The sequence below is a fragment of the Chamaea fasciata genome, unplaced genomic scaffold (assembly GCF_029207755.1).
Source record: "Chamaea fasciata isolate MVZ Bird 193981 ecotype frontalis unplaced genomic scaffold, bChaFas1.0.hap1 SCAF_21, whole genome shotgun sequence".
NCBI lineage: Eukaryota > Metazoa > Chordata > Aves > Passeriformes > Sylviidae > Chamaea > Chamaea fasciata.
In genome coordinates, this window is record NW_027094106.1 from 4,179,600 (window position 1) to 4,204,910 (window position 25,311).

A 25,311-nucleotide genomic window follows, 5' to 3' on the forward strand; every position below is an offset into this window, starting at 1 on the left:
TTATACCAGCTGTCATGGTGCAGTTCTGCAATCCTAGGGCACTACGGGCACTGCTCATAGAGCAATAGGACAATTCAGAAGTCTTCTCAAGCACCAGGTACTTTCCAGCTAAAAAAAACCCCTCTCCTTTCTGAAAGGCACAGAAACATTAACCAAGGGTACACTGCTCACTTATTCTTCCTATGCCAATTTACACAAAAATATCAAATGATTTCAATTTTTCCAGAGATAATTCATCATCATGCTTAACTGACTACAGTATGACTAAAATGACACAAAGCTTACCCTATTTATAGAATTACTTGTGGAGGGTAGTACCATTAATTCGGCCACTACTAAATCAGACACTAAAACCAACTCTGCAAGTGAAGGCTGAACCACTGAGAAGTACCAGACCTTTGGTGTGAAAGATGTTCCTTTGAAATACACACACACAATGGCTTCATAGCAGCTTGGTTAGTAAGTGCTGCTTATCAATGTTACCAGTTCTCACCTTGAAAGGCTTCAGTCAGAGTAAAGCCATAATCTCAACCTCAGGCTTTTTCTTTTTTTTTTCTTTTTTTTTTTTTTCTTTTTAACTACATATTTGGTATTTTTTAAGAAGAAAAGAGTCTAGTTCAAATACCTAAATTTAGGACAGAAAACTTCACATCTGAGAAGTACTTTTTAATAAAATGCCTGGAGTGAAAGCCCAGCAAGTCTGCCAGTCAACCATCACCCGTAATGAAGCCTATGGGATTTGGTCCACTCCCACACTGACAGAAATTGTTTGGTTTAGCTTCTTGAAAGTTTTAAAGCAAAATTCCTTCCTCAATCATTTTCAAGGGAGTGAATACAAGCTAGTTTCACAGTGGGAATCCAGTCCACCCACCAAGGGCTATGGGAAAGCAGTTAAGCATCCTGAGGCACCAGGCCAGGAAGGGAAGAAAACACATTACTAAGTCCATCTTCTCCATGACAATGGTGAAGTGGCCAAGCAGCAATACAAACTGGCAAAGAATTTACATCTTCCAGTGTTCAGAATGCAAGAGAGAGTCAGTCCACAGGTTGCAGCATATTCATTGTGCCTTCTGGCAGATCAGCAGGTAGTGATAAAGAACATGATCAGGGTATTTTGCAGAACTGGGAGATTTGCAATTTGACTTCAACATGAAAACAAACACTCCCAATGTGGACATGCCCATTTCAGAGCAAACTGACCTGCTGAGTGGATCAAAACTTCCTTAGCAACTCTAAGAGAGGGAAACATGTACATTCAAGATGCCTGTTTTGTTTTTGAAACCAAATTCTGGATTTGTCCACTGAAAAGACAGAAAAGCACATGGCCTAAAAAAATAATATGAATGTTAGTGTTTTAATTAGAATGTATTTTTTGTATATTAGTAATAATATACTAAAAATATAGTAATAGTAATAATATTAGTAATTATTGAATAATAAAAAAGCAAGGACTGAGCAAAATGAAAGTGAGGGAAGAAATTTTTTTGCCTCTTGGAAAGTACCAACAATTTTGAAGTTACTCCCCAAGAGATAAGAGTCTGACATCTGACAGTTGCATCAACAATGCAGAGCTGAACATCAGCACTCATGGCCAGACCCCTATGAACCACACCTGGCTCAGAGATGAGTAATTGCATTTTCAGATACTTCAGTTTTGTTTAAAAGTGATACACTTACAAGGAAGATTACTAGAAATATAAAAGCACCTGAGGTTTGGTTAGCTAATTTTCTGTGTGACATCCCTGACTTCTCCACCAGCATCACTCGGCCCCTGGGGTGTGTGACAGCGACAGCAAGTCCCAGCTCTCGCTGGGACCCTGGATTATTGACACAAGGACACAGTGTGGATCACGGCACTGCTGCTGGCACCAAAATCAATATGGCAACATCCTCCAATGCTCCATCTACAGCTGAGCAGCTCCCTCCACTGAGAGCTGGCACAGCCTCCCACCACTGACAGACACTTTTTGCTGGCCTAAGTTACTCCGATACTGGATCGATTCTTTCTGCCAGCAAATTCTTATTAAAGCATCTGACAGACTGTGCCATTAACAGTTTATCACTGAACAATATCAATGTATATGCTAATTATCTGTCCGACTGTACTAATGGTTTAAGTTAAGAGCAGTAAGAAGAGTTTAATAATTGGCCTATCATTCTAATTAACTTTAGTATTGAAGAAAGAGTGTTTTATGCTATTGCAATTCCTTCCTTGAAATGTTTTCCAGAAATGAGAAGGAGAATTACACCAAATCCTGAGCATTCTGATAGGGAAGAGCTATGCCAACACATTTTGTTTGGCAACCTTACATTCAGAGATGGCACGCACCCAGATCCAAACTAAACCCAGGGAGCCTGAGAGGTTTGAATTTTGAATATTATATTTAAAATAAAAATATTTTGAAAAATAAGACATTACAGCTGTGGTAATGTAATCTAGACAACACACACAAATTAAAATGTCAAAAAAAAAAAAAAAAAAAAAAGCCCCTTGACCAGGATCATCAGGCAGCACACACCTGCTTGTAGCACAGGTCAAGATCATGAGCTCTCAGTTCCCAGCACAGGGCACAAAGCTCTGGCAGCAGCCAAGGGCTGCCCTCGGCCTCCCTGCCATTCTTATCGTATAGAAACTCTGCTACCCCACACACGGGATTAGAGGATTATTAACGTCTCCACTAATCCAAAGTACAAACCAGGGTAGGATACAATGCCCATTCTTTTCCTATTCCCCTGCACTATTCCTTCCTCTGTCCTTGGGCCCATTTTCATTTCAGTGCAGGCTTTAAAACAGAAGACAATTTCTACCTTAATTCCTCTCATGTTGTTCCGTATGTTATTTCTGCCACAGCAGAAGAAGTAGTTCTTTTATACTTGCTTTCCACAAAACAAATCATAGCTGATGTGTCTTGTATGAGTAAAGAATGCATAAGTTATTTATAATCAAGACAAGTAATTATAAAAAGCCATTATTTTTCCTTAGGGGAATACACTAATCCAGTTCTATTTTGTCACATGTAACCTTAAATTGGAGGCTAAGCTACTCCTTTAAGCAATAAATTCAGTGCAGGCAACAAAAATATTAAATAATTAATTTCTTGAATTTTCTCCACATTAAAATAGCACCGTTTCAAGGCACACTTTTGGTAAGTTACTTACAAACAAACCCAACACAGATGAGAACAACACTCCAGTAATCAAAGTGGATAAAAAACCCAAACTGGTCCTCTGGCTGCCAAAGGAGGATGGGGAGAGGAGCCATTTTAGGAGCTCCAATTCTTTAGTGTAGGACACAGCAACCACTTCCAGAATCCATCCAACTTTCCAGCCAGTCCCCTTCTCTACAGCATCCTCATCTCCCCACAGCTAGGGAACAGGAAAAAGACAGCAATCCATACCTCCTGAAAGACAGACTTCACCAACCTCTCAAACCACTAAATTTACTTGCACCTTTTTGCTTTCCTTTTAAATCACAACACAAATACATCCAACACGGATCTTCCAACACACTACCAACCTACAGCTACCTTTCCTGGTCAAGAGGCAGCAAACATTTGTACACTGCACAGTTCCCCTGCACACCTGCAGTGAGACAGTCTGCAAGAGCCAAGAGGAAAATCTGTTGAAAGTTGTTCTGCAGCCCTCAGAAGAACAATAAACAATGGTTATTCACCAGAAAGTACAGAAGAACAATCCCTACCTACAAGCACGACGGCAGGGAAACTCACCTTCCCCTCAGTGTTCTCGAAGGACAAGCCAGCAATGACTGACCTTAATGGAGGGAAAACCCCACAATCTAAGCACCTTCATCATTAAAACCCTCAGAAAGCAGGCTGAAATCCCTGAGGATAAGCACTTTCTCGTGTAACTCCACAAAAAGAAAAAAAAAACCAAACAAAAAAACCCACAACAACAACAAAAAAAGGCCCACGCAATTCCCTAGACATGCATAATTAAGAATACATCATTGCCCTTTTCTAACAGAGTGCTTTCCCAAGGAAACTCCAACGCTCTCCAAAAGAGGAGAGCCCTGGCCTAGTCCAATGGCTGGGTAAGCACCAATCCTGCAGGATTCTGCACATCCCTCCACTTCTTCTAGATCTACATTATGACCAGCCTCAGCTTAAATTCCTGGCTTTCTCAGCCCTTCCCATACAGTAAACACTGTCCCTTCAACCTCATCTTCCAAGCTAAACGTTACCTACAGCTTTTTTATATGCACGCAGTTCTGTAACCTCTTTCAAGGTAAAAAACGCTCACAATTCCTCTCAAACCAGAAAGGAATAACCTTTCCACAGCAGGAAACTTCAGGGAAAGCATAGCTTCCTTTTGCACAGGTCCATAGCACCTTGAGAGAAGATCTGTTATTTTCTTTTGTCCTTTCCAGCAAAGAAACGCACTGTTCACACTGCACATCCCGACCTGAAACCTTCCGAGGTGCCTTTTCGAGCACAGGCAAACATCCCCCGCCGTGGCCAAATCAATGACGGCGTCTCTCCCCGGAGGATCGATGTCTATCCCTGGATACACCGCCACCCTTCTCCTCCTCCCCTGCCAGGGCGGGGAGGCCTCGTCCCATCCCGGCCGGGCTCCCCTTCCCCAGCAGCAGCGCGTCCTCCTCCCGGCGTTATCCCCGCTCCGTGCGCGCCGGGAGCCGCCCTTGCTCCACATTTACAGCCTCAAAAACCACTCGCGCTGCCTCCCGCCCCCTCCCGAGCCTTCCCAGCGGGGCTCCCCGGGCCGCTCCCCGCTCCCCCCGGACCCTGCCCGGCCCATCGCGCCCAGGCCGCCGCCCTCGCCCCGCGGCCGGCGCGGCTCCCAGGCGAGCCCGGGGCTGCGCAGGCCTCGCCGCCGCCCCCGCGGTACCTTCGGTCTGCGCGCTGGGGCCCGGCTGGGCCATGGCTCGGCGGGCGGCGCCGCCGCGGCCTCCTCCGGGCGGGGACCGCTACGCCACGGGCAGAGAGACGGGAGCGGCCGGGCCGGGCCGCCGCCTCCTCCGCCTCATCCTGACAGCGGCCGGCGGCGGCGGGAGGGGAGGACGGGCAGCAGGAGGAGGAGGAGAAGCGGCAGCAGGAGGAGGAGGAGCCCCGCGCAGGCGCCCACGGTGAGACACGGGACCGGCTGCGGCCGCCGGCGGGGAGGGAACGGGCACCGGGAACGGGCACGGGGACGAGGAACAGGCACCGGAATGGGAAAAAGGGACCAAATATTGGGACTTGAGACAGGGACTGGGGACCGGGGACAAGAACTTGGAACACGGGCCGGGGACAAGGTGAGGGTGGCCGTGGCTTCTCCCAGGTCCGTGCCCGGGCTGGCCCCTCAGCTGAGGGCAAGCGAGAAATCCCCGGGCCTACAGCCCGGAGGCATAATTAATGTTTATTATTAAGGAAGTCGCTTTGAGCAGCACTAACAAATCCTGCCCTTTAATCACATAATCATTGAGGTTGGAAAAGACATTCGAGGTCGTCTAGTCCAACCTGAGACTGATGCCCACGTTGTCACCCCGAGCATGGCACTGGGTGCCAAATCCAGTCTGTTCTCTGATGTGGTGGCTCACCCTGAAGGGGACAGAGTCACCCAAGAGTCATAAATCCTCGTCGACAAAAGGACCCTCAAATGTCAGAGGGTTCCCAAACAATCAGAAATTTTTATTAGTAAATTACACCCCAGGCATGGAAATTGGTGTATTGGTCCCTGGCCTATTTTTGCTTGTCACACTTGTCACACCAAAGATGCAGCTGTGACCTGGGTGGGCAGTGGAAGGAGCCTGTCCTGCCAAGGGGTCCCTTCGCCAGCGCCCGTGGTTGGGCTGTGTCCATGGAGGTTTAGTCCTTTGCTGGGTTTTAGTCCTTCCACCCAACTGGGAGAACGTCTGAACTCCAGGTTGTAGCAATAAAATAGTAGATCTACATCATTCGAGCACGTGTAAAATCACAGAAGGCAGAGTTGGAGTAGAAATTACAACACCAGGTCCTTTCAAGGGCAGGATCTGTTACAACTCACTTTCCTTATGGCTTCCATACCCTAAAAAGAGTCACTTTTAAACTGAATCTCACTTGTTGCCACAGTCTTTCAAGCCTTGCTGCCAGAATACGTGGTATGGCAAGGCACGGGATTCTGCATGTCCCATTAAATTTTTGCTCATTTAAACCAAATGCAAACCTGAAATAGGGAGTCTTTGAAAATTATTCCATTTTGCCCTTTTTGATCAGTTGAGGTCAATCTTCTCAGTCTTTGCCATTGTATAAAACAGGCTTAAACTAAAGACTTTACTTTTCAATGTTCCCAAATTGAGACGTCTAAGGCTTTCTTCATGGAAATTTGGAGAACCCAGAAGTGTCAGCTGCTCACAGAATTGCTGACTTAGTGGCAAGTGATCAAAGGGTGAAGTATCTACCACTTGAGGTACATTTACAAATTTCTTAGCTCCTGCTTAGGCTTTTTTAATAAGTTCCTGGATGTTACAAGCCTTCAGTGCATGAATCTCCCTGAAAATCTAGTCCTGAGTGTAGGAACTGAGCTCCTGAAACTCCACCCTGGTGTGTGTTCATATAGGTACCTCAGAGCACCCATATTAGCAGCTAATTTCGTCTTGTTCATGTTGAGGCAAAACTCTGACACATTTTGGTTGGTCAAGGATCAAACTCAGTGCAGCATCACTCCTGCTGCAAAAAGCAAGTAAGATAATAACAAGCTTGATATCTGTTGTACCTACAAGTGCTTATTAAGGGATGAATATAATTTTACTTTCATCACTTCCATAGATGGGATGACGGGATATTGACTATTGGAATTGCAACATTTCCAAGTCTCTATCTGTACTCCTGAGCTTACATGCTGAATAGGGTTTATATGTAGTTTGAAAAATACAAGAACTCTCAAGGGGCTTGTACTTTTATTTTTCTTTCTTGTTCTTCAATTGAGAGCTGTACTAGCTTTATAGGTGTGGTTCTTACTTAATCTTTCTTTTCTGGAGAGTAATTGGACTTGACAGAGGTGACGGTTTATGTAGTATCTAACAGAATGTCTTCTAACCTGGAACAATTGAGTAACTTCCTCTGTGCCTCCCAAAATGTCCCATTTAATTCTACTCACTTGTAGTTCTTATAGTCTTGATCTCAAAGGATTTCCCAACATGACTCAGCTAAATCTTAAAAGAAGTAAAGGAGGTTTAGCAGCAGTTTTCAGTCAGAGGAAAAGGTCTTGCAGCACAGAAATCCTGAATTCCAGTCCCAGTGGTGCGAATGTTAAGACAAGTGCAGTGTTAAGGAATCAGTGACGCAGGTGAGCAGAGACTATTTCTGGAATAAGCTTCTCCAGAAATAATGCTCCTAAAATCCCATGAATTTTTATCAAATTTATTTGGCCTAAAAGCCTAACATGGGCATTTTCAGCATCAGCACCACAAGCAGCAGACACATGTGAATGGGAGATGCATCCTCCTGAAGAGAGTGTGCTGTGTCAGTACAGGTGGAGGAGCAGCTGTCACCTTGCACTGTGCCTGAAATTTAATCCTCCAGGCTCATTGAAAAGGGAAAGTTTGCAGGTTTTGTTTGAACAGTAACATCCAGGGGCAAGCAGTGAGTGTGAACACACAGTGGTTGCTGGAGACCAGGAGGAAACTGAGGCGAACTGGGATTGTTTGGTTGCAAAGAGCACAGTGAAGTAACTAATATAACATATCTAGGAGAGAAGAGGTATTTTTATTTTCTGTGATAAATAAGTCAAAGTGACAAAAATAAATAAATAAATAAGGAGAAAGCTTATTAAATCTGTTTTCCTAAAAGGTCTTATGGTTGATTGACTTTTGTGCTTATGGGTGCTCAAGATGCAACTTTCCCTGCTAATTTTTTTGATCATTTAGGAAGATTTTTCTCTTTTTGTCTTTGCTTTAAGATCAGCTGAGGCTTTGAAGAATGTAATTATCACTGTCCTTATCTGTGACAGTAGTCCCAGATCCTGAGGCTGGTTGAGTTACCCTGGCTGTGTCCCAGATCCATGTCAGGACAAGACCCAGTTGTACTTGCCACAAAGTGCACAGCTTTGGGGGAGTCCCTGCAACTCCAGCACGTCCCTCACTGTGGATGAATAAAGGGGCAGGGCTGTGATCAGACTGAGGAAGAGCATGATCCCAAAAGCTTTGTATTCACAGGAAGTTTGGCTAATAAATACAGAGCTAATTCTTTTTGTTTTGAGTGATACAAGATACTATTGTTCTAAATGACAGCCAAGCCAATTCTACAAAACCCAGAGTCTTTAAAAAGAAAAACTAATTTTTTGGACTCGCAAGGCCAAGTCTACCTCTGGTGTGAATCCAATGGAAACAGGCTGATGGTGGGAATTGAGAAGCTGCCATGTAGAATCAAAATGGAAATCCAAAAGGCCCTCTGAAGTGCTGCTCCCCATGTCTGCTGCTTTACTGGCCACAAAGGAGTTGGATTCTGTTGTGCCCTGTGTGGTGGGGGTTTGCAGTGAATTCCAGGCCCTGCTCCCAGTGTAGTTCATCTCTTAAACCACCCACTGCTTAATTCAATTAATCCAAGAAAGCTCAGTAAGGAGGTGGATTTGGGAAGCGGCTTTGTGGGTTGTTAAGGCTAAACTCCAGTGCACCCACAGGGGAAGGGAATTGCAGAACTGGGGCTCTCTGCCTCAGCAAGTAGGAGATTTCATCTCCCCCACCTACTCTACCTGGAGGTGCTACACAGTGGAGAGTTGGGTAACAGTCTCCATTGGCCAAACCGGGCAATGACATCACCTTTGGAGGAATGTAACAAGAATGTTGCAGATGATAAGAGTAAACATGTTACCAGAAAAAAAAAAAAAAAAAAAAAAAAAAAAAAAAAAAAAAAAAAAAAAAAAAGTCTGTTTTAAATTCCAGGTGAAGCCCAGGGAAGCAGAAATCACACACATCTTTAAGGAGGGACAGAACAGCAAGCCTTGGCTGCTTCCCAAAGGCAAGTAACAGCCTTGTTCTGCTTGCAAAAGAGAAGAGGAAAACCAGGATTTATTGCTCACACTTTATATATTTCTTGGGTTTGTCAGATTTTATCTACTGTTTTTCTCACTTTTTTTTTTATTGTTTAAAATGAAGTGTTCAATTTCCTAATTTTTAAATGTTTATTTTCCTTCTGTTGAGATTGATGGGTCATTAGCATTAAGTATTGGTTCTGCAGCTAGGAGTGTTTCTGGGCTTTGGTCCTTTCTTTTTAAAGCAAAGCTTTTGGAGAAAATTTACATTCATCTAAGTATTACCATAAAGAGGCTGGTTAAAAATCCCAAATCAGTCATGCTCTTTGCTTCAAAAGTTCTTCTGGAATGCAAGGAATTTAGTCTGGAACAATTACATTATTTGCAATGGTAACTTCTTAGCGAACCCTGGAATAGTTTATGTGGTTAGAAACCTTTTCAAGAGCAATTGAAAAATTATGTTATCCCATCTATTGTTTAAAAGATTCCATGTGGTGCAGTTCTTTGAATATATGGGAAGAAATTGGAGCCAGAAATGAAAATTTGGCAGGCAAAAAAATCGAAGTGCTTGCATTGGCCCTATATCCAGATATATACACATTAATGATCTCATTTGAAAGATGTCTATATTAAGATCTGAGAGCTCTTGGTGTTCCCAAGGGACAAGCTCATTCAATGTTGTGATATGCCATCAAACTAAACAATATTTCTTACTGAAAAATAACCAAGAAATCAGAAATTCAGTCTGTGTGAGTAACAAGGGGACATTAAGAGCACAGCCTTTTGGGTAACCTTGCTCAGCAGTACATCAGAATTGCCATTGCAGGGAGGCACAGCTCTGCTTTGTGCTCACACACTCCTTCCTGGGAAGGTCTAAAAATATGCCGTACCCCATTCAGACTCACTAAACCTGCATTACAAAGTTACCTGCACACACTGCCACTACTGCAATACCAGCATCTCTACTTGAATCGCTGCTGAAGGCAGACTTGGACAGATGCTCCCTCCTGGCAGCTCTGTTATTGCAGCAGGATGTCACAACAGAGGAGAGAGGCACCAGCAAGGCCCGTGTCAGTCACCACACATTTATCAGACCTCGCAGAGCACCCCAATATGGTCCTGCACGTGGGGACAACAAGGGCAGTGGGGCCCCCAGAGACAACTCTCTTGTTTCCCACTCTGTTCACGAGATTGTACTTTTCTTTTAAAAACCCAAGATAACAACAGGGTTTCTACTTCTTTCTGTTTTACACAGAAGTGTTGCCTGCAGTAGCATTTCTCCAAGCAGCAGCCTGTGTGAGCAGTAGCATCTCCTGCACTCAACTTCCTAATCTTGGGACGGCCGGTTCGTTAACCTCAATGAGATGAGAGTCATGTCAGATCTGCAGGACTGGGCCATTTATCCTATTTTCTTCCTCTGGGGCACAAGCAGCTCAGTTATCCCATAAATTCTAATGGTTTGCAATGCCCACTTGCCAAGAGAAGGAGGGAGTGTTGCAAGTACTGTAACATTCATTGTCCCATGTGCATCGTATTAAATGGTGTAGCCAAAAGATTTCCATGTTAAGGCTTCAACAGCAGTGCTCATTTTGGAGTGTTTTATTCATCCAAGTGCTGTTAACCCTCAGTTTGTCCCTTTCAGAACTGTCTTTGGAGACATTTAGAAGGAGAATGCGCAAGAAGATGGAGCAGTCTTTGCGTGAACAGTGCACCAGGCAGCTGAAGAGTTGCCATAGGCTTTCAGGGGGATCACCAGATCTGTGCAAGTCCTTCAGATGACCAAGCCCACCCTCTGAACTGTTTAATCCAGGTAGGATTGTTGGAAAGTGTAATTCAAGGCCTTCCTCCAGGTGGGATTTTTCAGTGATTCCTGAGCCTTTTCTGGGGTTGTGCTGATATCTGTATAGCCAGAGGTGCTCCAATTCAAATACTTACCAATACAAGTTTAAATCCCAGGTCTTAGGTCAGTGGGTACATGCAGCTAGTCCAGATGTTTCTCATCAATGCCACCCCATCCTTATGAGTCCTTTTATTCCCCTTTCCCCTGATTTTTCCTAAATGCTACAGTGATCTCTCTATTTGCTTCTTTATTTTGCTAGAGTGCCTTTTCCAGACCTATGTTCCTTAGATGCAGACACACAAAATATTTTGTACTTCTATGGCATCTTTCATTGAAGAAAGAGCCTTTTAGAAGACTGTAAGAGAAGGAATTATCTTCAAGTTACTAGCCTGAGCAGACTCAGAGAGACAGCCTGATTTGCCTGGGAATGCACAAAAATCAGCAGAAGAAATAAAAAAACCCCTGAACATTTTTCTCCCATCTCCCTATAGCTTTCCCCCTGCCCCCCCTCCCCATAAAGTATATTTCCTTTACTTATTCACAACACCTTTAAAAATACCAAAAATCTTCTGACCTTCTTACGAAAAATAACTGAAGACAAACATCTGCTGTAAAATCAGTATTTCTTAGTAGGCAAAAAGATCAAACAAACTCATTTTCCGTAGAATCTGTCTGATTCTCTCAAAAAGATTTGCTGCTGAGATAGCTTCCCTGCCTCACTCAGGCAGCATTAAGAAGCGCCTTTCTCCTCTGGGACCACAGGAGGTTTCACATTATGTTGTTAACCTCCCTCAGATCATCCCCCCCATGCACAATCCCAGTCACATTTACATGCAGACATAATGTCACTCAGCCCACTTTATGCCACTTACATCTCCCTTGTTGCTATGGGGAACATTGATAAGGAACCAATTAGCAAATAAAATATTTGAGGCTGAATGTGAAAGCCACTGCTCAGAGGATTTGCGTGTCACAGGCAGTGACATTTCTTTTGGCGTTTGTCCTTACCCAGCTGCGCTTCTTCCACTGCAGCTTCAGCTACAATCTGTGTAGTCAAAACATGTTCTTCTTGGGATTTAGAGCCTTAGACGTGCGACTGTATCTGACCCCGGGGAATTTTTACAGCTTTCAGAAGTGGGAGAGCTTGGAAAGCGCTTTTGCAGCATGAAAGTGCCAAGAGCACCATCCAGTGTCTGAGCTGAGTAAACACACGGGAACTCGGTGGCAGCTCTGCACATCCCATGGTCCAGCTGCGCCTGGTGGGAGGCACGAGGAGTTCATAGAAAGAGGCTACAGTCAGTTATAGAAGGAACTTATAAGGGAAGGCTGGCAGAGCTGTCAGCCTTTCAGGAGGACAGGAGACAACCGAGAAGGTCACATCTTTTAAAGAAGAGCTGTATTCTGAGTTGGAGTTACTGAGGGAGCAAGAGATGCAGGGAAGGAGGAAGTGGAGGTGGCAATAGATGGGGCTGGTTAAGAAAAGTAGGTGAATTAAATCCATCATGGAGAAGAGCTACTGCAGAGAGAGAAAACTGGGCCAGACACTTATCCTGTTATCTTTCCCCTTTGCAGAGTTGAATCAGCAAAAAGAGTCTAGGAGGGTGCACTCGAAGCTGAGAAAATAAGGGAGAAGTGACCTCAGCTGTCACTGCACAGTCTCAACGGCCTGTTATTGTTTGACAAATGTAGGCAGCCCTGGATTTCACGGATTAAAATAATTTGGAAAAATGTTTTGCACAGATGTGTGCAATTAGTAGTAAATTTTAGTACATATGGCTACAGGCTGTTAATGGGCTAGAGAGAAGGAACTAATAGGAGAACAAGGAGCCCGTGGGGCTAAAAATGGGCATAAGCAAAAATTAATGTTATGTCTAAAGAAGTGATACCCGAAGAGACGTCCAAGAAAAAGGACACAACTCTTCTGTGGACTAGCAGCTGTGCAACAATCTGTGGAAACTCTAGGTAAGCAAGGAAATATGAATTCGGTATATTATGAACTGGATATTTATTAATCAGAGATACAGAGTGCTCCAGTTTAGCACAATATTTGTGGTAACATATCACCACTATATGCTCCCTAAAACAAGACTTTGGGCGTAATTTAGAAGTGCTGTAATCCAAGACAGCTCCTCTGTTGTGTTCAGTGTTCCCAGGAACAGCCTAGCATGTGTTTGCTTTTACTCTTTTTATATTGGACTTGCAGAGCAAAACTCAGTTCTTTGATTAATATTAAGCAGTGTTTTGTTTGTGCCCTGTGGCAGAAGTGCCCAAAAGGAGAGGTTTGGGTACTGAAAACAGAGAAGCATTTCATATTCTGTGGAGGTCTGTTAAAGTTGTCTGAATACAACATCTGGTATCAAATATTTGGATAAATCAGTTTCTGCAAGTATTTGGACCTGCTCTGGGTCTGTGCTTTGTTCCAGCTTTGCATTCCCTCTCTTCCTTCTCGTTGCTAGAGCCAATAGATGATGGTTTATTGCCTGGTGCAACCTATTAAAGTCCCTTTGCTGGGGCTTGGCAATTAGCTGAGCAGAAAGAGTATAAAAATCACTTTGACATCTGTGGGGTTGAAATGGCAGCACTGACTTAAGATTTCCCTGAAAGGTTTTTCATCTGTACACAAGGTGATGGAGAAAGAAGAAAGAAAGGTTCTCCAGAGGCTTTGGGAAGATACTGCCTGCAGAGTGGGGTCCTGTTTGAGAGCTTTTGTCTGTATAAAACATGCCTGCCCACCACAGGGCCCTAGTGAGGATATAAACAACACCCTACCTGCCAGGGAAGGTGAGTGCTGCCCCTCTGCTCAGCACTTCCAAATGCCACTGCCAGCCCAGCCTCATGTGCAAGAAAAACTCCTGCAGAGCTGAGGAATGTGAAAGGAAACCAGGAGCTGTTGTGTGTCATAGGACTGATGCCACACCCCAGATGGAGGTGCCCATATTTCAGTCACACAGCATTCCACAGCCCCAGCCTTCCCAAGCTCATCCATCCCGCTGCTGGGCACAGCGAGGAGGGGCAGGCTCACAATACCCACAGTGATTGCAGAGGTGTGTCAAAGGCTGCTGCTTATGAACCACCCAATTTAGAAGTGTTTGAGATGAATCCTTTCACTTTAGGAAGTGTTTTATCTAAGGAAGGATGAGTACACAGTGCTCCTCTTACTCTGGCTGAGACTTCGGACATTTGGCTTCAATCTTGGACAGATTTCCCTATGAGTGGTGTTTTTCCCTGTAAATTTTACCAAATTTACCTATTTCCCTATGAGTGGTGTTTTTCCCTGTAAATTTTACCAAATTTACCTATTTTCCTGTGAGTGGTGTTTTTTCCTCTGTAAATTTTACCAAATTTACCAGCTCAGAGGCTCTGACTCCTGGAGCTATGGCCAAAGCTATGAAAGAGCACCAAATGGGAATTCCTAAATTGCACTCAGAGTATTGTAAAGCAACTGTTTCATGCATAGTGACCAAGAAAAATGTCTCACGATGTAACGTTTTCTGCTAATAAGAAAATAAGGTATTTTGAGTTATATTCCTTTAAGATGTCTTGCTATGTTTAAAGGGCTGGATTTCTTCTCTTTTGTCTTGTTTTCAGGCTTGATACATCAAGAAAACTTCAGAGGAGTTATTGCCTCACACCAATGGTAAGAGGAAAGAGAAGCAAGTTATTCTTGTTTAATGTTGTTTTGTGCCAGATGTTTTGTTGGTAGAAATCCATAGCTCCACAGGCATCAATTTCTTCAGGATCTGGAATGTCTGACACAATTTCTTTCTCCTTTCTGGATGGTCTGTAAAGGAAGCTGCTTGATTTTGCAATATTGAATATTCACGCTGAGAAGTTATAAGCAAAAACAAAATAATGAGAGACAGGGTCTTTAATAAGCTTCCTGTCACATGAGGCTCTGGTTCTGATGAAGCAGATGTGGTTGCTGACTTGTTTCCAAAATGTTTGTTGAGTGGTGATTAGATTCTGTCATGCTGATGTTATATCTCTGTGATCTCATTCAATACAAGTAGTTCTGCAAACAGTGAAATATTTTTTTCCTATGGATTTATATCTTGGATTGTGTTTAGGCATGGATTCTCTGATGTTTAATGGGGATTGAGTTCATTTCAGCCTGTTTCTTCAATGAGAAATGAATAATCTGTATTGACTTGGCTGTTTTCACAGAACTTGGAGGAATTGAATATTGTAAATTCTAAAAATCTGAGTGGGAATTATGAAGCAGTTCCAACAATTTGGGGCCAATTCATATAAGCAAACATAAACATGAGTCTCATTTTCTTACAAAAGCAAAAGGTAAGAATCAATCTTTATTGCTTCATATTTCTACATTACCTGCTTGACTCTCTTCTGTTTTTTTTGTGATCAACCATAGAAGATATGCTTTATATATAAAGTTATATGAAATATGGGACTTTTTGCCACTTTGAATGCATATTAAGACATCATTAATTTATGCTTGTTATGGGCCACACAAGAGGTCACATTCTCTTTTTATTGTCCTTGCTGGAGCATGGGAAAGAGGTGACATGCATTTTAACTTACATGTTTGCACAGGCAAGTGCAGAGAAAACTAATTCTAAAGGAAAAATTATCTATTCTATCACCAGTTCTGATGAAGGAAATGTAGAATTAAAATTATCTTTTGGATTGCTGAGTCCAGTCTTCTGCTTCTGCAGTGAGCCAAGTTTCCAATCTTTCTCACAAACAGCTTGGTGCTATTCAAAAGTATGCTTTTTCTTCCTTGTTGTCTCTCCTATTCTCCCAGTTTCCCACTTTCTTTGGTGTTTGTTCCAGAATTTCCTGCTTTTGATGGGAAAAAACCTTTTAATTTCCATGGTCAGTTTAGGCATGTTTTTCTTGTTCTGTGAAGTGCCAAAAAAAATCCATCACTGCAGGTAGCCATGTCTGTATAGGGAAAAAGGGAGGAAAATCCTTATAACAGGGCAGAAAATCTACACTTGGGTAAATCCTTAAGACTCAAGCCTGTTGGAAACCAGACTTTAACAGCACTCAGCATAAAGTATTTGTGTATCTGATACTACCAGGTTTTTCTGGGACTGGCAAATGAATTATTTAGTAATGGAAACTGCATGTGCATGTGTTTGGCTTCTGTAGGTTCATGTGATAGAAAACTGTAAGAGTGTCTATAGGGATCATGATTGCCCAACTTTGTGTCACAGACCCTGTGTCTTAACAGGGCTCAGAAATTCCCATTTAGCTTTGTAGAAGAGAGAGAACAGAGTGGCGACTCTCAGCTTTTATTGCTAATGCTTTGTAAAATAACATTTATGGTCTGTAGATTTGGTACTGTGCAGGTCTCTGTGACTTAAAATTTATTACACCACATCACATTTGTGCATCTCTGTCCAGTTCATGGATGTGAAATAACTTAAAGGTCCAAAAGGTTACCTTTATATTAATAGATCCAGATATACCCAATATTTAACTTCCCTGGACAAAGGAATTGCATCAAGGGCTGGCTTGTCCTGTTAGCTTGTGACAGTGTCAGCCCTGTGTGCTGCAAAGCTTCATGGAGCCTTAGAGAATAAAAAAGAAAAAAGCCAAGTGTGCACTCAATGGAAAACAGATGGAGTTTTCATTAGATATTACTTTTAATGATCTGCTTTAAAAGTAAAGATACACCATTCTGAGCAGAAGGGCCTCATAATAGCTGTGTTTGGGTCCCAGGCTCATTAACTTAGCTACAGATAAGCAAAACTGCAAGATCTTTTTATCATTAGAGGTTCCAGTCAAGCTTGCCTACCATTATTAGAATTCCAAACACAGCAGAACTGTTTTGGAGCCTTAACAATAATTTATCCTGAAGATGTATCTTTATTTAATGATTCAGAGCTGTTATTATGGGCCTGGCAGTCATTTGCTCAATTTCTGGAGTATTACCATTTAACCTAGGTCAGGATAAAAATCCTGGAATATTCATTGCAGGGCAGACCTGAGGGCCTGTTCTTTACAGTCCACTCAGCTGTGACTCTCCCAAATGGTGTCACTGCTCTGAGAGGTGACCCCAGCAGCCTAGAAAACCTGAAGATACCTCCTAAAAAGAGGGACCCTGCAATCTGTGCCTGTGGGCACTAAATCAACTTTTGACATGTAAAGAACAATGCAATCCCAGGGTTTTAGGAGTAGATGCTTGCTGCCAAACCACAAGAAATGCTTTTGTCTGGAACTCATGGAGCAGTAACATAGCAGCGGAGGGTGTACCCTTGTCAGTTATTCCCTCTGAGCAATTTCTCAGAGACTTGTTACTAGGATTCAGATAGATTTCATGGAACTAGGAGAGAAATATGCTTTAATTTCCTTACAAATGGAGGGAGAGACAATAGAACTCAGCAAAACATGTGGCATCTTTTTCTTTCTGTCTGAGAGTTATGCAAGCAAAACCCAGTGCCCATCTTCAGGCAGTACTCTCCGAAGTGAAACTCACGTGAGAAAATTTGTGTTACCTTTCTGCTGGTATGAGCTGATAAAACTGGTTTATTTCCTCTGCATGTGTGTAAAAACAACCTATGTCTTCAGCTGATCTCCAGCTGGGGAGTACAAATCAGAATGCAAGTTTCTCAAAGTTCAAGGAAGTTTGGAGCTGATGCTCTGGTTCACTGCCAGCTCTGCAGAAAAATACCTGCCTCTTGTGTTCATAAGAGACAGACTAGAAGTCCAGTGACAATCTATCACAAACTGCTAATTAAACACTGTTACAGAACCAGGTCTTTCCCACTCTGTTAGAAACCTTGTTCAACTTGCAGACTAGAGTTATTGGTTGACTAGCTTGTTCACATTTAATATTGGGCCAAAGCTGCCTTTTAGTTTACATTAAACACAAACAGAACGTATTAGATTTCCTCTGGGTTTTTTGTGTCTTTCAGAAAAAAGAACTAACAAAACTTGTGTTCAAGGTCAAATTATTTCCACATACAATTTAAGGGCAGGGGGAGAATAAGCAAAAGGAGCAGATGGTAAGTGAGTGCTTTATAGTTAGGTTTGTGTACCTTAGTTACAATAGTCCAACCCTTTTTCAATAACGTTTCTGCTCTTCTGGTTGCTCCTGTTACCTTATGTCTAAGTAATTGCAGTTGATTTTCTTTCTTTATGATTTATTTGCAGACATCAAGGATATCCCCTTGCTATGTTGCTAGAGTGAAAAAACCCAATATTCTTATGCAATTATTTCTTTCTTCTTTAGCCATTCAGTGGATTTTCCTGATTCAGTGTACCTTTCTAAACATGGTGGCCAAACCTTAACTCCACTTGAACAAGCCAGTTCCATCATCCTGGTGATTCCAGCACGCGGTGAGAGGTTCCCACTGTAGTTTGTGAAGAATTTTCACAGGATGAATTCTCAGAAAATTCTAAGCAGGTGCCTTTCCAAGGTGTCTAGTTATGCAAAGCTGTCACCCAAGGAGAGCCTTGTCCTAAGTAAATAACCTGTATGGATCAATGCAAAAATGCACACCTGAAGTGACAAAAGGCTTGCTTTGTACATGGGAATTAACCCTGGACTGCTTGGGGTAGCAGCATATGGTGTGTGGTACTGCTTGGTGCCATGGCATCTGACCAAAGCTATGGGAATTACTGTTGCAGTGTTTCCAGCCTCCTGGGGAAGGCAACTTCTCAACAAGGTAAATTGGTATTTCGGCAGATCTTTGCTGCACCAGGTATTCCACCAGTAGAGAATTCTGGAGAAGTGATAGGAGGAAATACAAGTGACCTCCAGAGCAAGGTACTGCTGTTGAAAATTTGAGTTGTTGAAGATGTGATTTTAAGAGGTCCTGGATACCTTCTAGAAGTTGCTTCCTAAAACATCTGCATGTCAGCACCCTATATATTTTAAACTGAGCATGTAAAACCCCAGCATGGATGGGCACTTTTCAATGTGGGGGCCTACGTGACTCCCTTTAGTCACTTGGCAACACAATAATAGAAATAGGAACGTGGGATTTCTTATGTCTATTGTGTCCATTAGAACAATACCGCTGAGAGCAACTGAGACCAAAGGCCTGGCCTTCAAAACACATGACTTGAAAAGAAAGCTGCATTTTTTTTGGTAAGGTCCAAATGTATTTCATTCAGCTTTGCTGCTACTCCCAAAGTTTAGTTGTGAACAAGTCACACATCTGGGTAGCACTGCCTGTAACTGTCTTTATCCTCACCAGGAATTACTGGCTTCACAATGTTCTATGTGTGCAGAAACAGCTTATAAGAGTTAACCTGAGCAAACTCTTATAACTGAAGAGCTTAAATATCTTCAATGACAAGCCTGCAAAGTAGCCACAGTCTTTAACTTTATGGATATAACCCTGAAGTCTTGAAATTCTGCATTTTAGCCCTGCAGAGTAGGGCTCTGATTCTGACTGCTCCCGATCAAATTTCCATGCTGACCCTTTGTCCAGACAGGTCAGCTGTCCAGAGCAATGATGTACTAACTGCTTTTGTGGGAGGTGAGTGTCAACTTGAGTAGAACTCATGTACAGCTATAAAGGGTTTTGTAGCTACACAGCAATAAAACTTTGAAAACCATTTCGGTACATCATAAATAAAATGAAGTAAGCTGTCAGGATTATCATTACTCAGTGCCAAGTGACAAAATAATGTTGCACCTGAATGACTTCTGTTGAAGTGACAGATTGTTTTCTCACTGCACAGTTGGCATATCCTGGAGACTTTGGATTTTGTACTGTGGAGGATGAATTTATTTGAATTAATATTTAAAATGTTCTATGCTCCTGATTCCAACCTCAGTTCCCAAAACCATGACAGAAAAACCACTGGAAAAAATACCCACTGAATTCCGGTATGGACGGGGATCCACAGAAGGGATAGGGAACTTGGAGACTCCCAGTTTGTGCACAGCTGATTCAAAGACAGGTTTTGGAGTTCATGGCTTCTGACAGGATGAGGACATGACCTGTTCACTCTAAGGGACTGAGGACACCTGGAGAAGGCTACATTTTGGAGTTGACAGACTTCACTGGTTGTGTGCCTTTCTCTTCTTGGAATGGCCATTCCAAAAAGCCTTTACAAACTTTTCAGCATAGTGGTGAGGTCCTCACCGTGGAAGAATGAAATAAGAGTGCTCTTGCTGCAAAGCTGCTATTCTCCTCTGCTCCTAGATTGTTCCTACTCCCAGTCAAACCCACAGCTTGCCAGCTGATTCGTGGCTGATTGCCACATGCTCCCAGTTTCCTTTACCCTTGCCTGGCACTTCCTTGGCCTCTCCAGCAGAAATAGGACAGAGCAGGGAACAGCCCCTTATGAACAACCTGGTTTCAGGCACAGAGACAACTTCCCCCCACAGACTGAGTAACACCAGGATGTGGCATCTCCTGGGGCTCTGCAGGCTCTGAGAGCTCAGGAAGGCAGAGAGAGAGACCCAATCTGCATTCCTTGGCATTCCCACATCTCTCTCCTAGCTGGGTGTCCTCCTTCATAAATCATTAATGAAAGATACTTCTGAATAAATAATTTCTCTGTTATCTTCTCCAGTATTAAGGATTAATTTTGCAGGAGTTTATGCTTTTACTGTTCTTCAGCAGTGACAGAAATTCATTTCTTGGCCAGATTTTATGAATGATGTTCCATAGTTATTGTGTATTATGACCTTTCTGGATGATACGAAGTCAAGTCTAGGCATCTGTCTTTGGTTCTAACACAATTTTTCTTCTCTGATGACCAGTGTGTTGCAGTCTGTAGACACCTGTAATTTACAACCTCTTTTGAGTTTAAAGTAAGATCATGATTAACATTTTATATGAAGCAAGGTGGTGAACAGGAGAGTTCATTGACTTTTCAACCCTGGAATCACCCAAACAGTTTTACCTTCCAACTAAAATATTTGGTAGGCTTCACACCAGTGTTTTACCAGTGAATATCACAATGTTGCTGTTGGGAAAAACTGAGTTTATTAAGGCAGTATATTTTAAAAATTGGCTCCAGCACCACACAGCTGGCAACAAGGAAAAAGTAATCTAAGGCAGCATGTAAAAAACTGTTCTCTAGTTAGACTGTGTATTTTTAATAACTGCCTCCAACAGACCACCCTATGACACTGATTGCAAGCACAGAAAGCCTGATTGTTCAAAAATCATGTAAATAAAACGTAGATGTTGAAATGCCAACTTCCCACTATTCACCTCCAACCTACTCTTTCATCTTTTTCTGCTTATTTTGCTTGTTTCTTTCCTGGTATCCTTCCTCTCATTGACGTTTTCCTTCAGTACCACCCTCTCTGCCTCTCAGAACCAACTGTAGCTTTTAGCTTTAATGGCAGAACTTGAACTCTTCAGAGATCTTTTAATCTTTCACCTCACATGCCACTTGCACAAGGACAGGCTACTCACTACTCAGAGAAGAACCATGAAAAGAGGAATGATAGTAGAATTAAACTGGATCACTGAAAAACCCAAGAGTTTCTTACTCCCGTTGCCTTGCACTAAAATACATGAAATACTCCCTGGCTTATAACACACTTTCTCTAAAGGATGTTTACTAAAAGGCAGTGTCAATGTGGTGTCATTTCTTTGGCGATGTCTCTTCTTGTAGGCTGAAATGTATTACAACTTTATCACTGTTTTCCTTACAAAAAATGAAACAAAAGTTCCACAAACCCATAATTAACTTCCCCTTTGAGAACAAAGAGGATGCATTTTTAAAATGTTTTTATTGCCTTAGTAATGCATGTTACAAAAAAAAAAGTCTTCTGCAGCAAAACACACAAAGAACAGGAATGAGTGCAAACCAAACAAATCAGAAAGTAAATTATCTATGAAACCACTAATTTCAATGCAATAGGGAACAGTAAAGTTTTGAAACAGCTTTTCCTCCTCTGAAGAATGCAGAACTTACTGGAGCTCCTGACATAAATCAAAATATTGCACTAAACCAAGATTTCAATTCCTTCCTCCCAGAGAGATCTAAACATTGTCCTCACATGTTTATTTTGTTGGAATAGAAGAAAAACTTAGTCCTGAAAAAGACTGCAACCTGCTCTGTCCTGCCAAGGCAATGGCTGTCCAATGTGCTCTCTTCAAGGGAAAGACAATTTGGAACATAAAAAAGTGGATTTTACACCATGACTTCTTCTCAGATCTCTATTCCAATCAGTTTGTACTGACTTCCAAAGACAAGATTTCTCCAGCTAACATGAGCACTTTGCCCAGATGCTTCAGCAGAACTCCAGTGTCTTATACTCTGTCAAGCTTTCTTCTCCAAGCACCCCTGCACAATGGAATTCTGAAGACATGACCCATACCTTTGTATTTTGGGCCACACTAACCTAATAACACCCTCCTGTGCCTCTGATGCCAAAGTGCAGCTACAGAGTTACTCAAATTCCTGGATATGCAGCCATCTCCTTGGCACCACAGTTCACTTGATGTCAGCACTTGTTCACAGACTGAAGTATTTGTAGCCTGGCAAATTCTCTGTGGGAGGGTCTGTTTACAGGCCAGTATATCTTACAAGGGGAAAATCATATTTTTTCTTCCTTGTTCAGTAATTTTTGTTAATATTATGAGATAATTGACATTTCTTCCCTCTCTCTGCTCTCATTTATTATGGTGATAATGCTTCTGAAGTACTTGATAAATTCCATCCGAACATCTTCAGGATCTTCCTCTAAGTTGGAATGTATCAATTTGAGCTTGTTCAGTGGATAAGCTTTGAAAGGAAATAAGAATAATTAGGTATATTTCTCTTATAAAGGAAATAGTCACCATCAAGGTCAGAAGACAGCTCATGCTGAAGTCAGCTGGAATTCAGTGGTACCCAATGTGTTACACTCCAGATAACATAGGGCAGGGCAAGGGGAAATGCAACAGTTTGTCAGTGTTGCAAACAAATCCAGCTTATTGCCAGATTAAATTCTTCAAAGTTTATTATTATTGAAGGGTAAAGTCTGGTTTTGGTCTCACATTCAGTTAAGCAGAATTAAACAAATTGAGCACTGAACTGCAATTTGACTGTTGAAGGGATACAATACTCTTTGATTACTTCAACATTATGGAACAATATTGTTGTACTAAATATATATTAATATATTAATGCTTATAACACACATGTGCTTTTTTGAACACTGGAGCAGGTTGCCCAGAAGGGAGTGTGTGTTTTCACAGCCATGAATAGCCACAAATAATTCTGCAGAATCTAAAGTACCTATTGCTAATTTTAAGATGCAGCTCATTAGCCTTTTATTTCAAAGGGCTCCTGTTCTTTTGACTGGCAAAATACAGACTTAAATGCCCTCAAAAATGTCTGTTACAAAAGAAAATCCAATATACGAACCAAACTACTACTGATGAGGAAATATGACAGGAGTTCTAATTTCTGGGTTGGCTGCATACACACTTGGAGAAGCCACACTCCCTTCCCCTTCCCTTTTCCCATTCCCTTTCTGTGAAACAGGAATGTTGCTCACCTTCTAGGTGACCTTTGAAATCCATCAGTTCTGTTTTTGTAAAACACTTTAGTGTTCTTTAATCAACAGATTTAAATGAAAAATGCAAGCCATAAGGTATTAACAACTTTAAAGGCACAAAGATCAATGAAAAACTCTGAGCTAAAAATGGAGTTTTCCATCTCCTTACCCAAGGACAGGTTTTCTGTGTCCCCTGCACTGCCTGGCTTGTGATGTGCCACCAGGAGACACTGACTATCCAGCAGTGGCTGCTGCTGCACGAAGCACGAGTACCACATCTCGATTTCTTTCAGGTGGCTGGGCAGCTCAGGGTTGAAAATTATTATTACACCGTGGGAGTCCTTCATCAGAGCTGGCCAGCATGTTTCAAACCTTGAAAAACACAGAAAATTGAAAGACTGACAGCTGTACAGCAGAAACACGCACTCAAACTTCCTCAAGTTTTTTCCCCTTCTCAAGAACAAGTACTTTTTAAACTATAATATCACTAACCTTGCCAGTTATGTATCATATTTCAACTATTTTGACTTATCTATTATGATACTTGATCCCATGATTTTCTGTTTTGCTGATTTGCTGCCAATGTAGAATTTGGTCAAATGCTCATATAAACATAATTAAACATTGCCTTAAGAATGGATCACTCTCAATTCCATCTTTTAGAAATGAAGGCCACAATCATATGCATACATCGTTTGTAGTCCACTCACATAATTTAACAGAGATGAAGGCAATTACAGAGTGGGCCTCTTTCTCCTATATCTGTAACCTCATTCCAGGAGTTGTGCACTTTAGTGTTTTAGTCAGTCTTTATCCAAAACAGAGCTCAGCTGAGATCGTGGCAGAGAGTGCCTAGTGTTGGATGCTTTACAGCAGAAATTATAAACATATACTGGAGTAAAGAGTCAGGAATACTCCTCATGTCAAACAGATACTTAAGGCTTGAGCCTTAATATGAATATCTTGTAAACTGAACTATCAGGAGTTCAGTAACCTGGAGGATGTAACAGTGCTGGCTTACTTTTGATCACCACTGCAATCCCACAGCTCGAATCGACACCCAGCTCCCTTGTTGTTCCCATTGAGGTTTGGCTTCTCATACTCCAGGATCCTGCGGAGATGACGGATACGCGATGGGATACGATCCCACAGAGCGGCACAGCAGAGCGCGGGGCTCTGGGGGCTCTCGCTCACCTCACCCCCTGCGTCGGGCTGTAGCTGCAGATCCCTTCCGTGCTCTCGGACACGAAGTTTGCCAACACCGACTTTCCAGACTAGCAGAACGCGGGGGTGAAAGACGCGCAGGAATTTAATGTGCCAGTGCCACAATGTCGGTGCTCACCCAAGCCCCCCGCGCCATCCCTCCCGCGCGGCCCCCATGCGTACAAGCCTGGTCCCGCTTCCTCCTTCCCTCCCTCCCTCGGGCCGCGGTGAGCCCGCGGGGCCCGGCGGTCCCGGCCGGGGGTGCGGGGGGTCCCGGCCTGCGCTCACCTCCCGCGGCCCCACCAGCAGCACCTTGGCCCTCAGCATGGCGGGCGGGCACGGCGCCCCCCGCGGCCGCTGCCCGGCAACGCGCGGGGCGGCGGGAGCGCGCTGCCATTGGCTGTGCCGCCGTCACGTGACGCGAGGGGCGGGGCGTGAGGCTCTGTGGGCTGTTCCCGCTCCGTCCTCTTCGCGTCCCTGGGCCGAGCCCGCTGCCCGTCTGCCGTGTCCCCTGTCTGTCCCCGCTCCGTCACAGCTGTGTCCACTTCGTGTCTCCGCTCTGTTACCGCTCTTTCCGCGCTCTCTTTACTGCTCGGTCCCCTTCATGTCGCCTCTCCGCCCTCACAGCGTCCCCGCTCCGTCGTCGTGTCCGTCCGCTGTGTCCTCACTCCGTCCCCTCAGCGTCCCTGCTGTGTCCCCTTCGTGTCCCCAGACTGTGTCCGCAGCGTCCCTGCTGTTGCCTCACTGTGTCCCTGCTCTGTCCCCGCAGTGTCCTGGCTTGACAGAACGAGAGGACACAGTCTTAGCTGCACCAAGGGAAATTTAGGCTTCCCTTTTAGGAAAAAGATTTTTACAGAAAGAATGATAAAGC

At 43.1% G+C, this 25,311-nt stretch overlaps 2 protein-coding genes and 1 long non-coding RNA gene across 6 annotated transcripts in view; 1 reads left to right on the plus strand and 2 right to left on the minus strand.

The window, feature by feature from the left end:
• RABEP1 (rabaptin, RAB GTPase binding effector protein 1) overlaps window positions 1-5,021 on the minus strand; it is a 46,790-nt gene extending 41,769 nt beyond the window's left edge. The window contains exon 1 of one of the 2 annotated variants that reach the window (XM_066202089.1): window positions 4,867-5,021. In XM_066202089.1, coding sequence (XP_066058186.1) covers window positions 4,867-4,900 — 34 coding nt within the window. In that variant the 5' untranslated portion in view covers window positions 4,901-5,021. Of the gene's footprint in view, window positions 1-4,422; window positions 4,673-4,866 lie in introns of those variants that run through there. The other variant, XM_066202090.1, reaches the window with a different exon arrangement.
• A 33-nt stretch (window positions 5,022-5,054) lies between these two features.
• On the plus strand, window positions 5,055-21,379 carry LOC136300008 (uncharacterized). 3 transcript variants are annotated; one of them, XR_010723606.1, is made up of 6 exons: window positions 5,055-5,104; window positions 8,879-8,954; window positions 10,610-10,777; window positions 14,396-14,444; window positions 14,972-15,100; window positions 18,009-21,379. It is a non-coding gene; the product is annotated as an uncharacterized lncRNA (long non-coding RNA). The 3 variants fall into 3 exon arrangements; XR_010723605.1 differs by lacking the exon at window positions 5,055-5,104 and having other exon boundaries at window positions 8,421-8,954; XR_010723607.1 differs by lacking the exons at window positions 5,055-5,104; window positions 8,879-8,954; window positions 10,610-10,777 and adding exons at window positions 12,394-12,769; window positions 13,412-13,588.
• Window positions 21,380-21,463: 84 nt separating this feature from the next.
• Window positions 21,464-24,797, minus strand: IFT22 (intraflagellar transport 22). The gene is made up of 5 exons (XM_066202091.1): window positions 24,729-24,797; window positions 24,432-24,511; window positions 24,259-24,348; window positions 23,407-23,609; window positions 21,464-22,480 (listed from the first exon to the last, which is right to left on the minus strand). Exons 1-5 carry the CDS (start codon window positions 24,765-24,767, stop codon window positions 22,332-22,334), a joined length of 561 nt encoding a protein of 186 aa, XP_066058188.1. The 5' UTR covers window positions 24,768-24,797; the 3' UTR covers window positions 21,464-22,331.
• Window positions 24,798-25,311: the final 514 nt, after the last annotated feature.

Excerpts from the sequence above, each read along its gene's own strand:
- IFT22 (XM_066202091.1), bottom strand. The coding sequence starts at position 24,767 with ATGCTGAGGGCCAAGGTGCTGCTGGTGGGGCCGCGGGAG. Across the intron at positions 24,512-24,728 it reads TGCTGGTGGGGCCGCGGGAG|TCTGGAAAGTCGGTGTTGGC; the intron begins GTGAGCGCAGGC and ends GCGTTCTGCTAG. Across the intron at positions 22,481-23,406 it reads CACAGAAAACCTGTCCTTGG|CTTATCCACTGAACAAGCTC; the intron begins GTAAGGAGATGG and ends TTCCTTTCAAAG.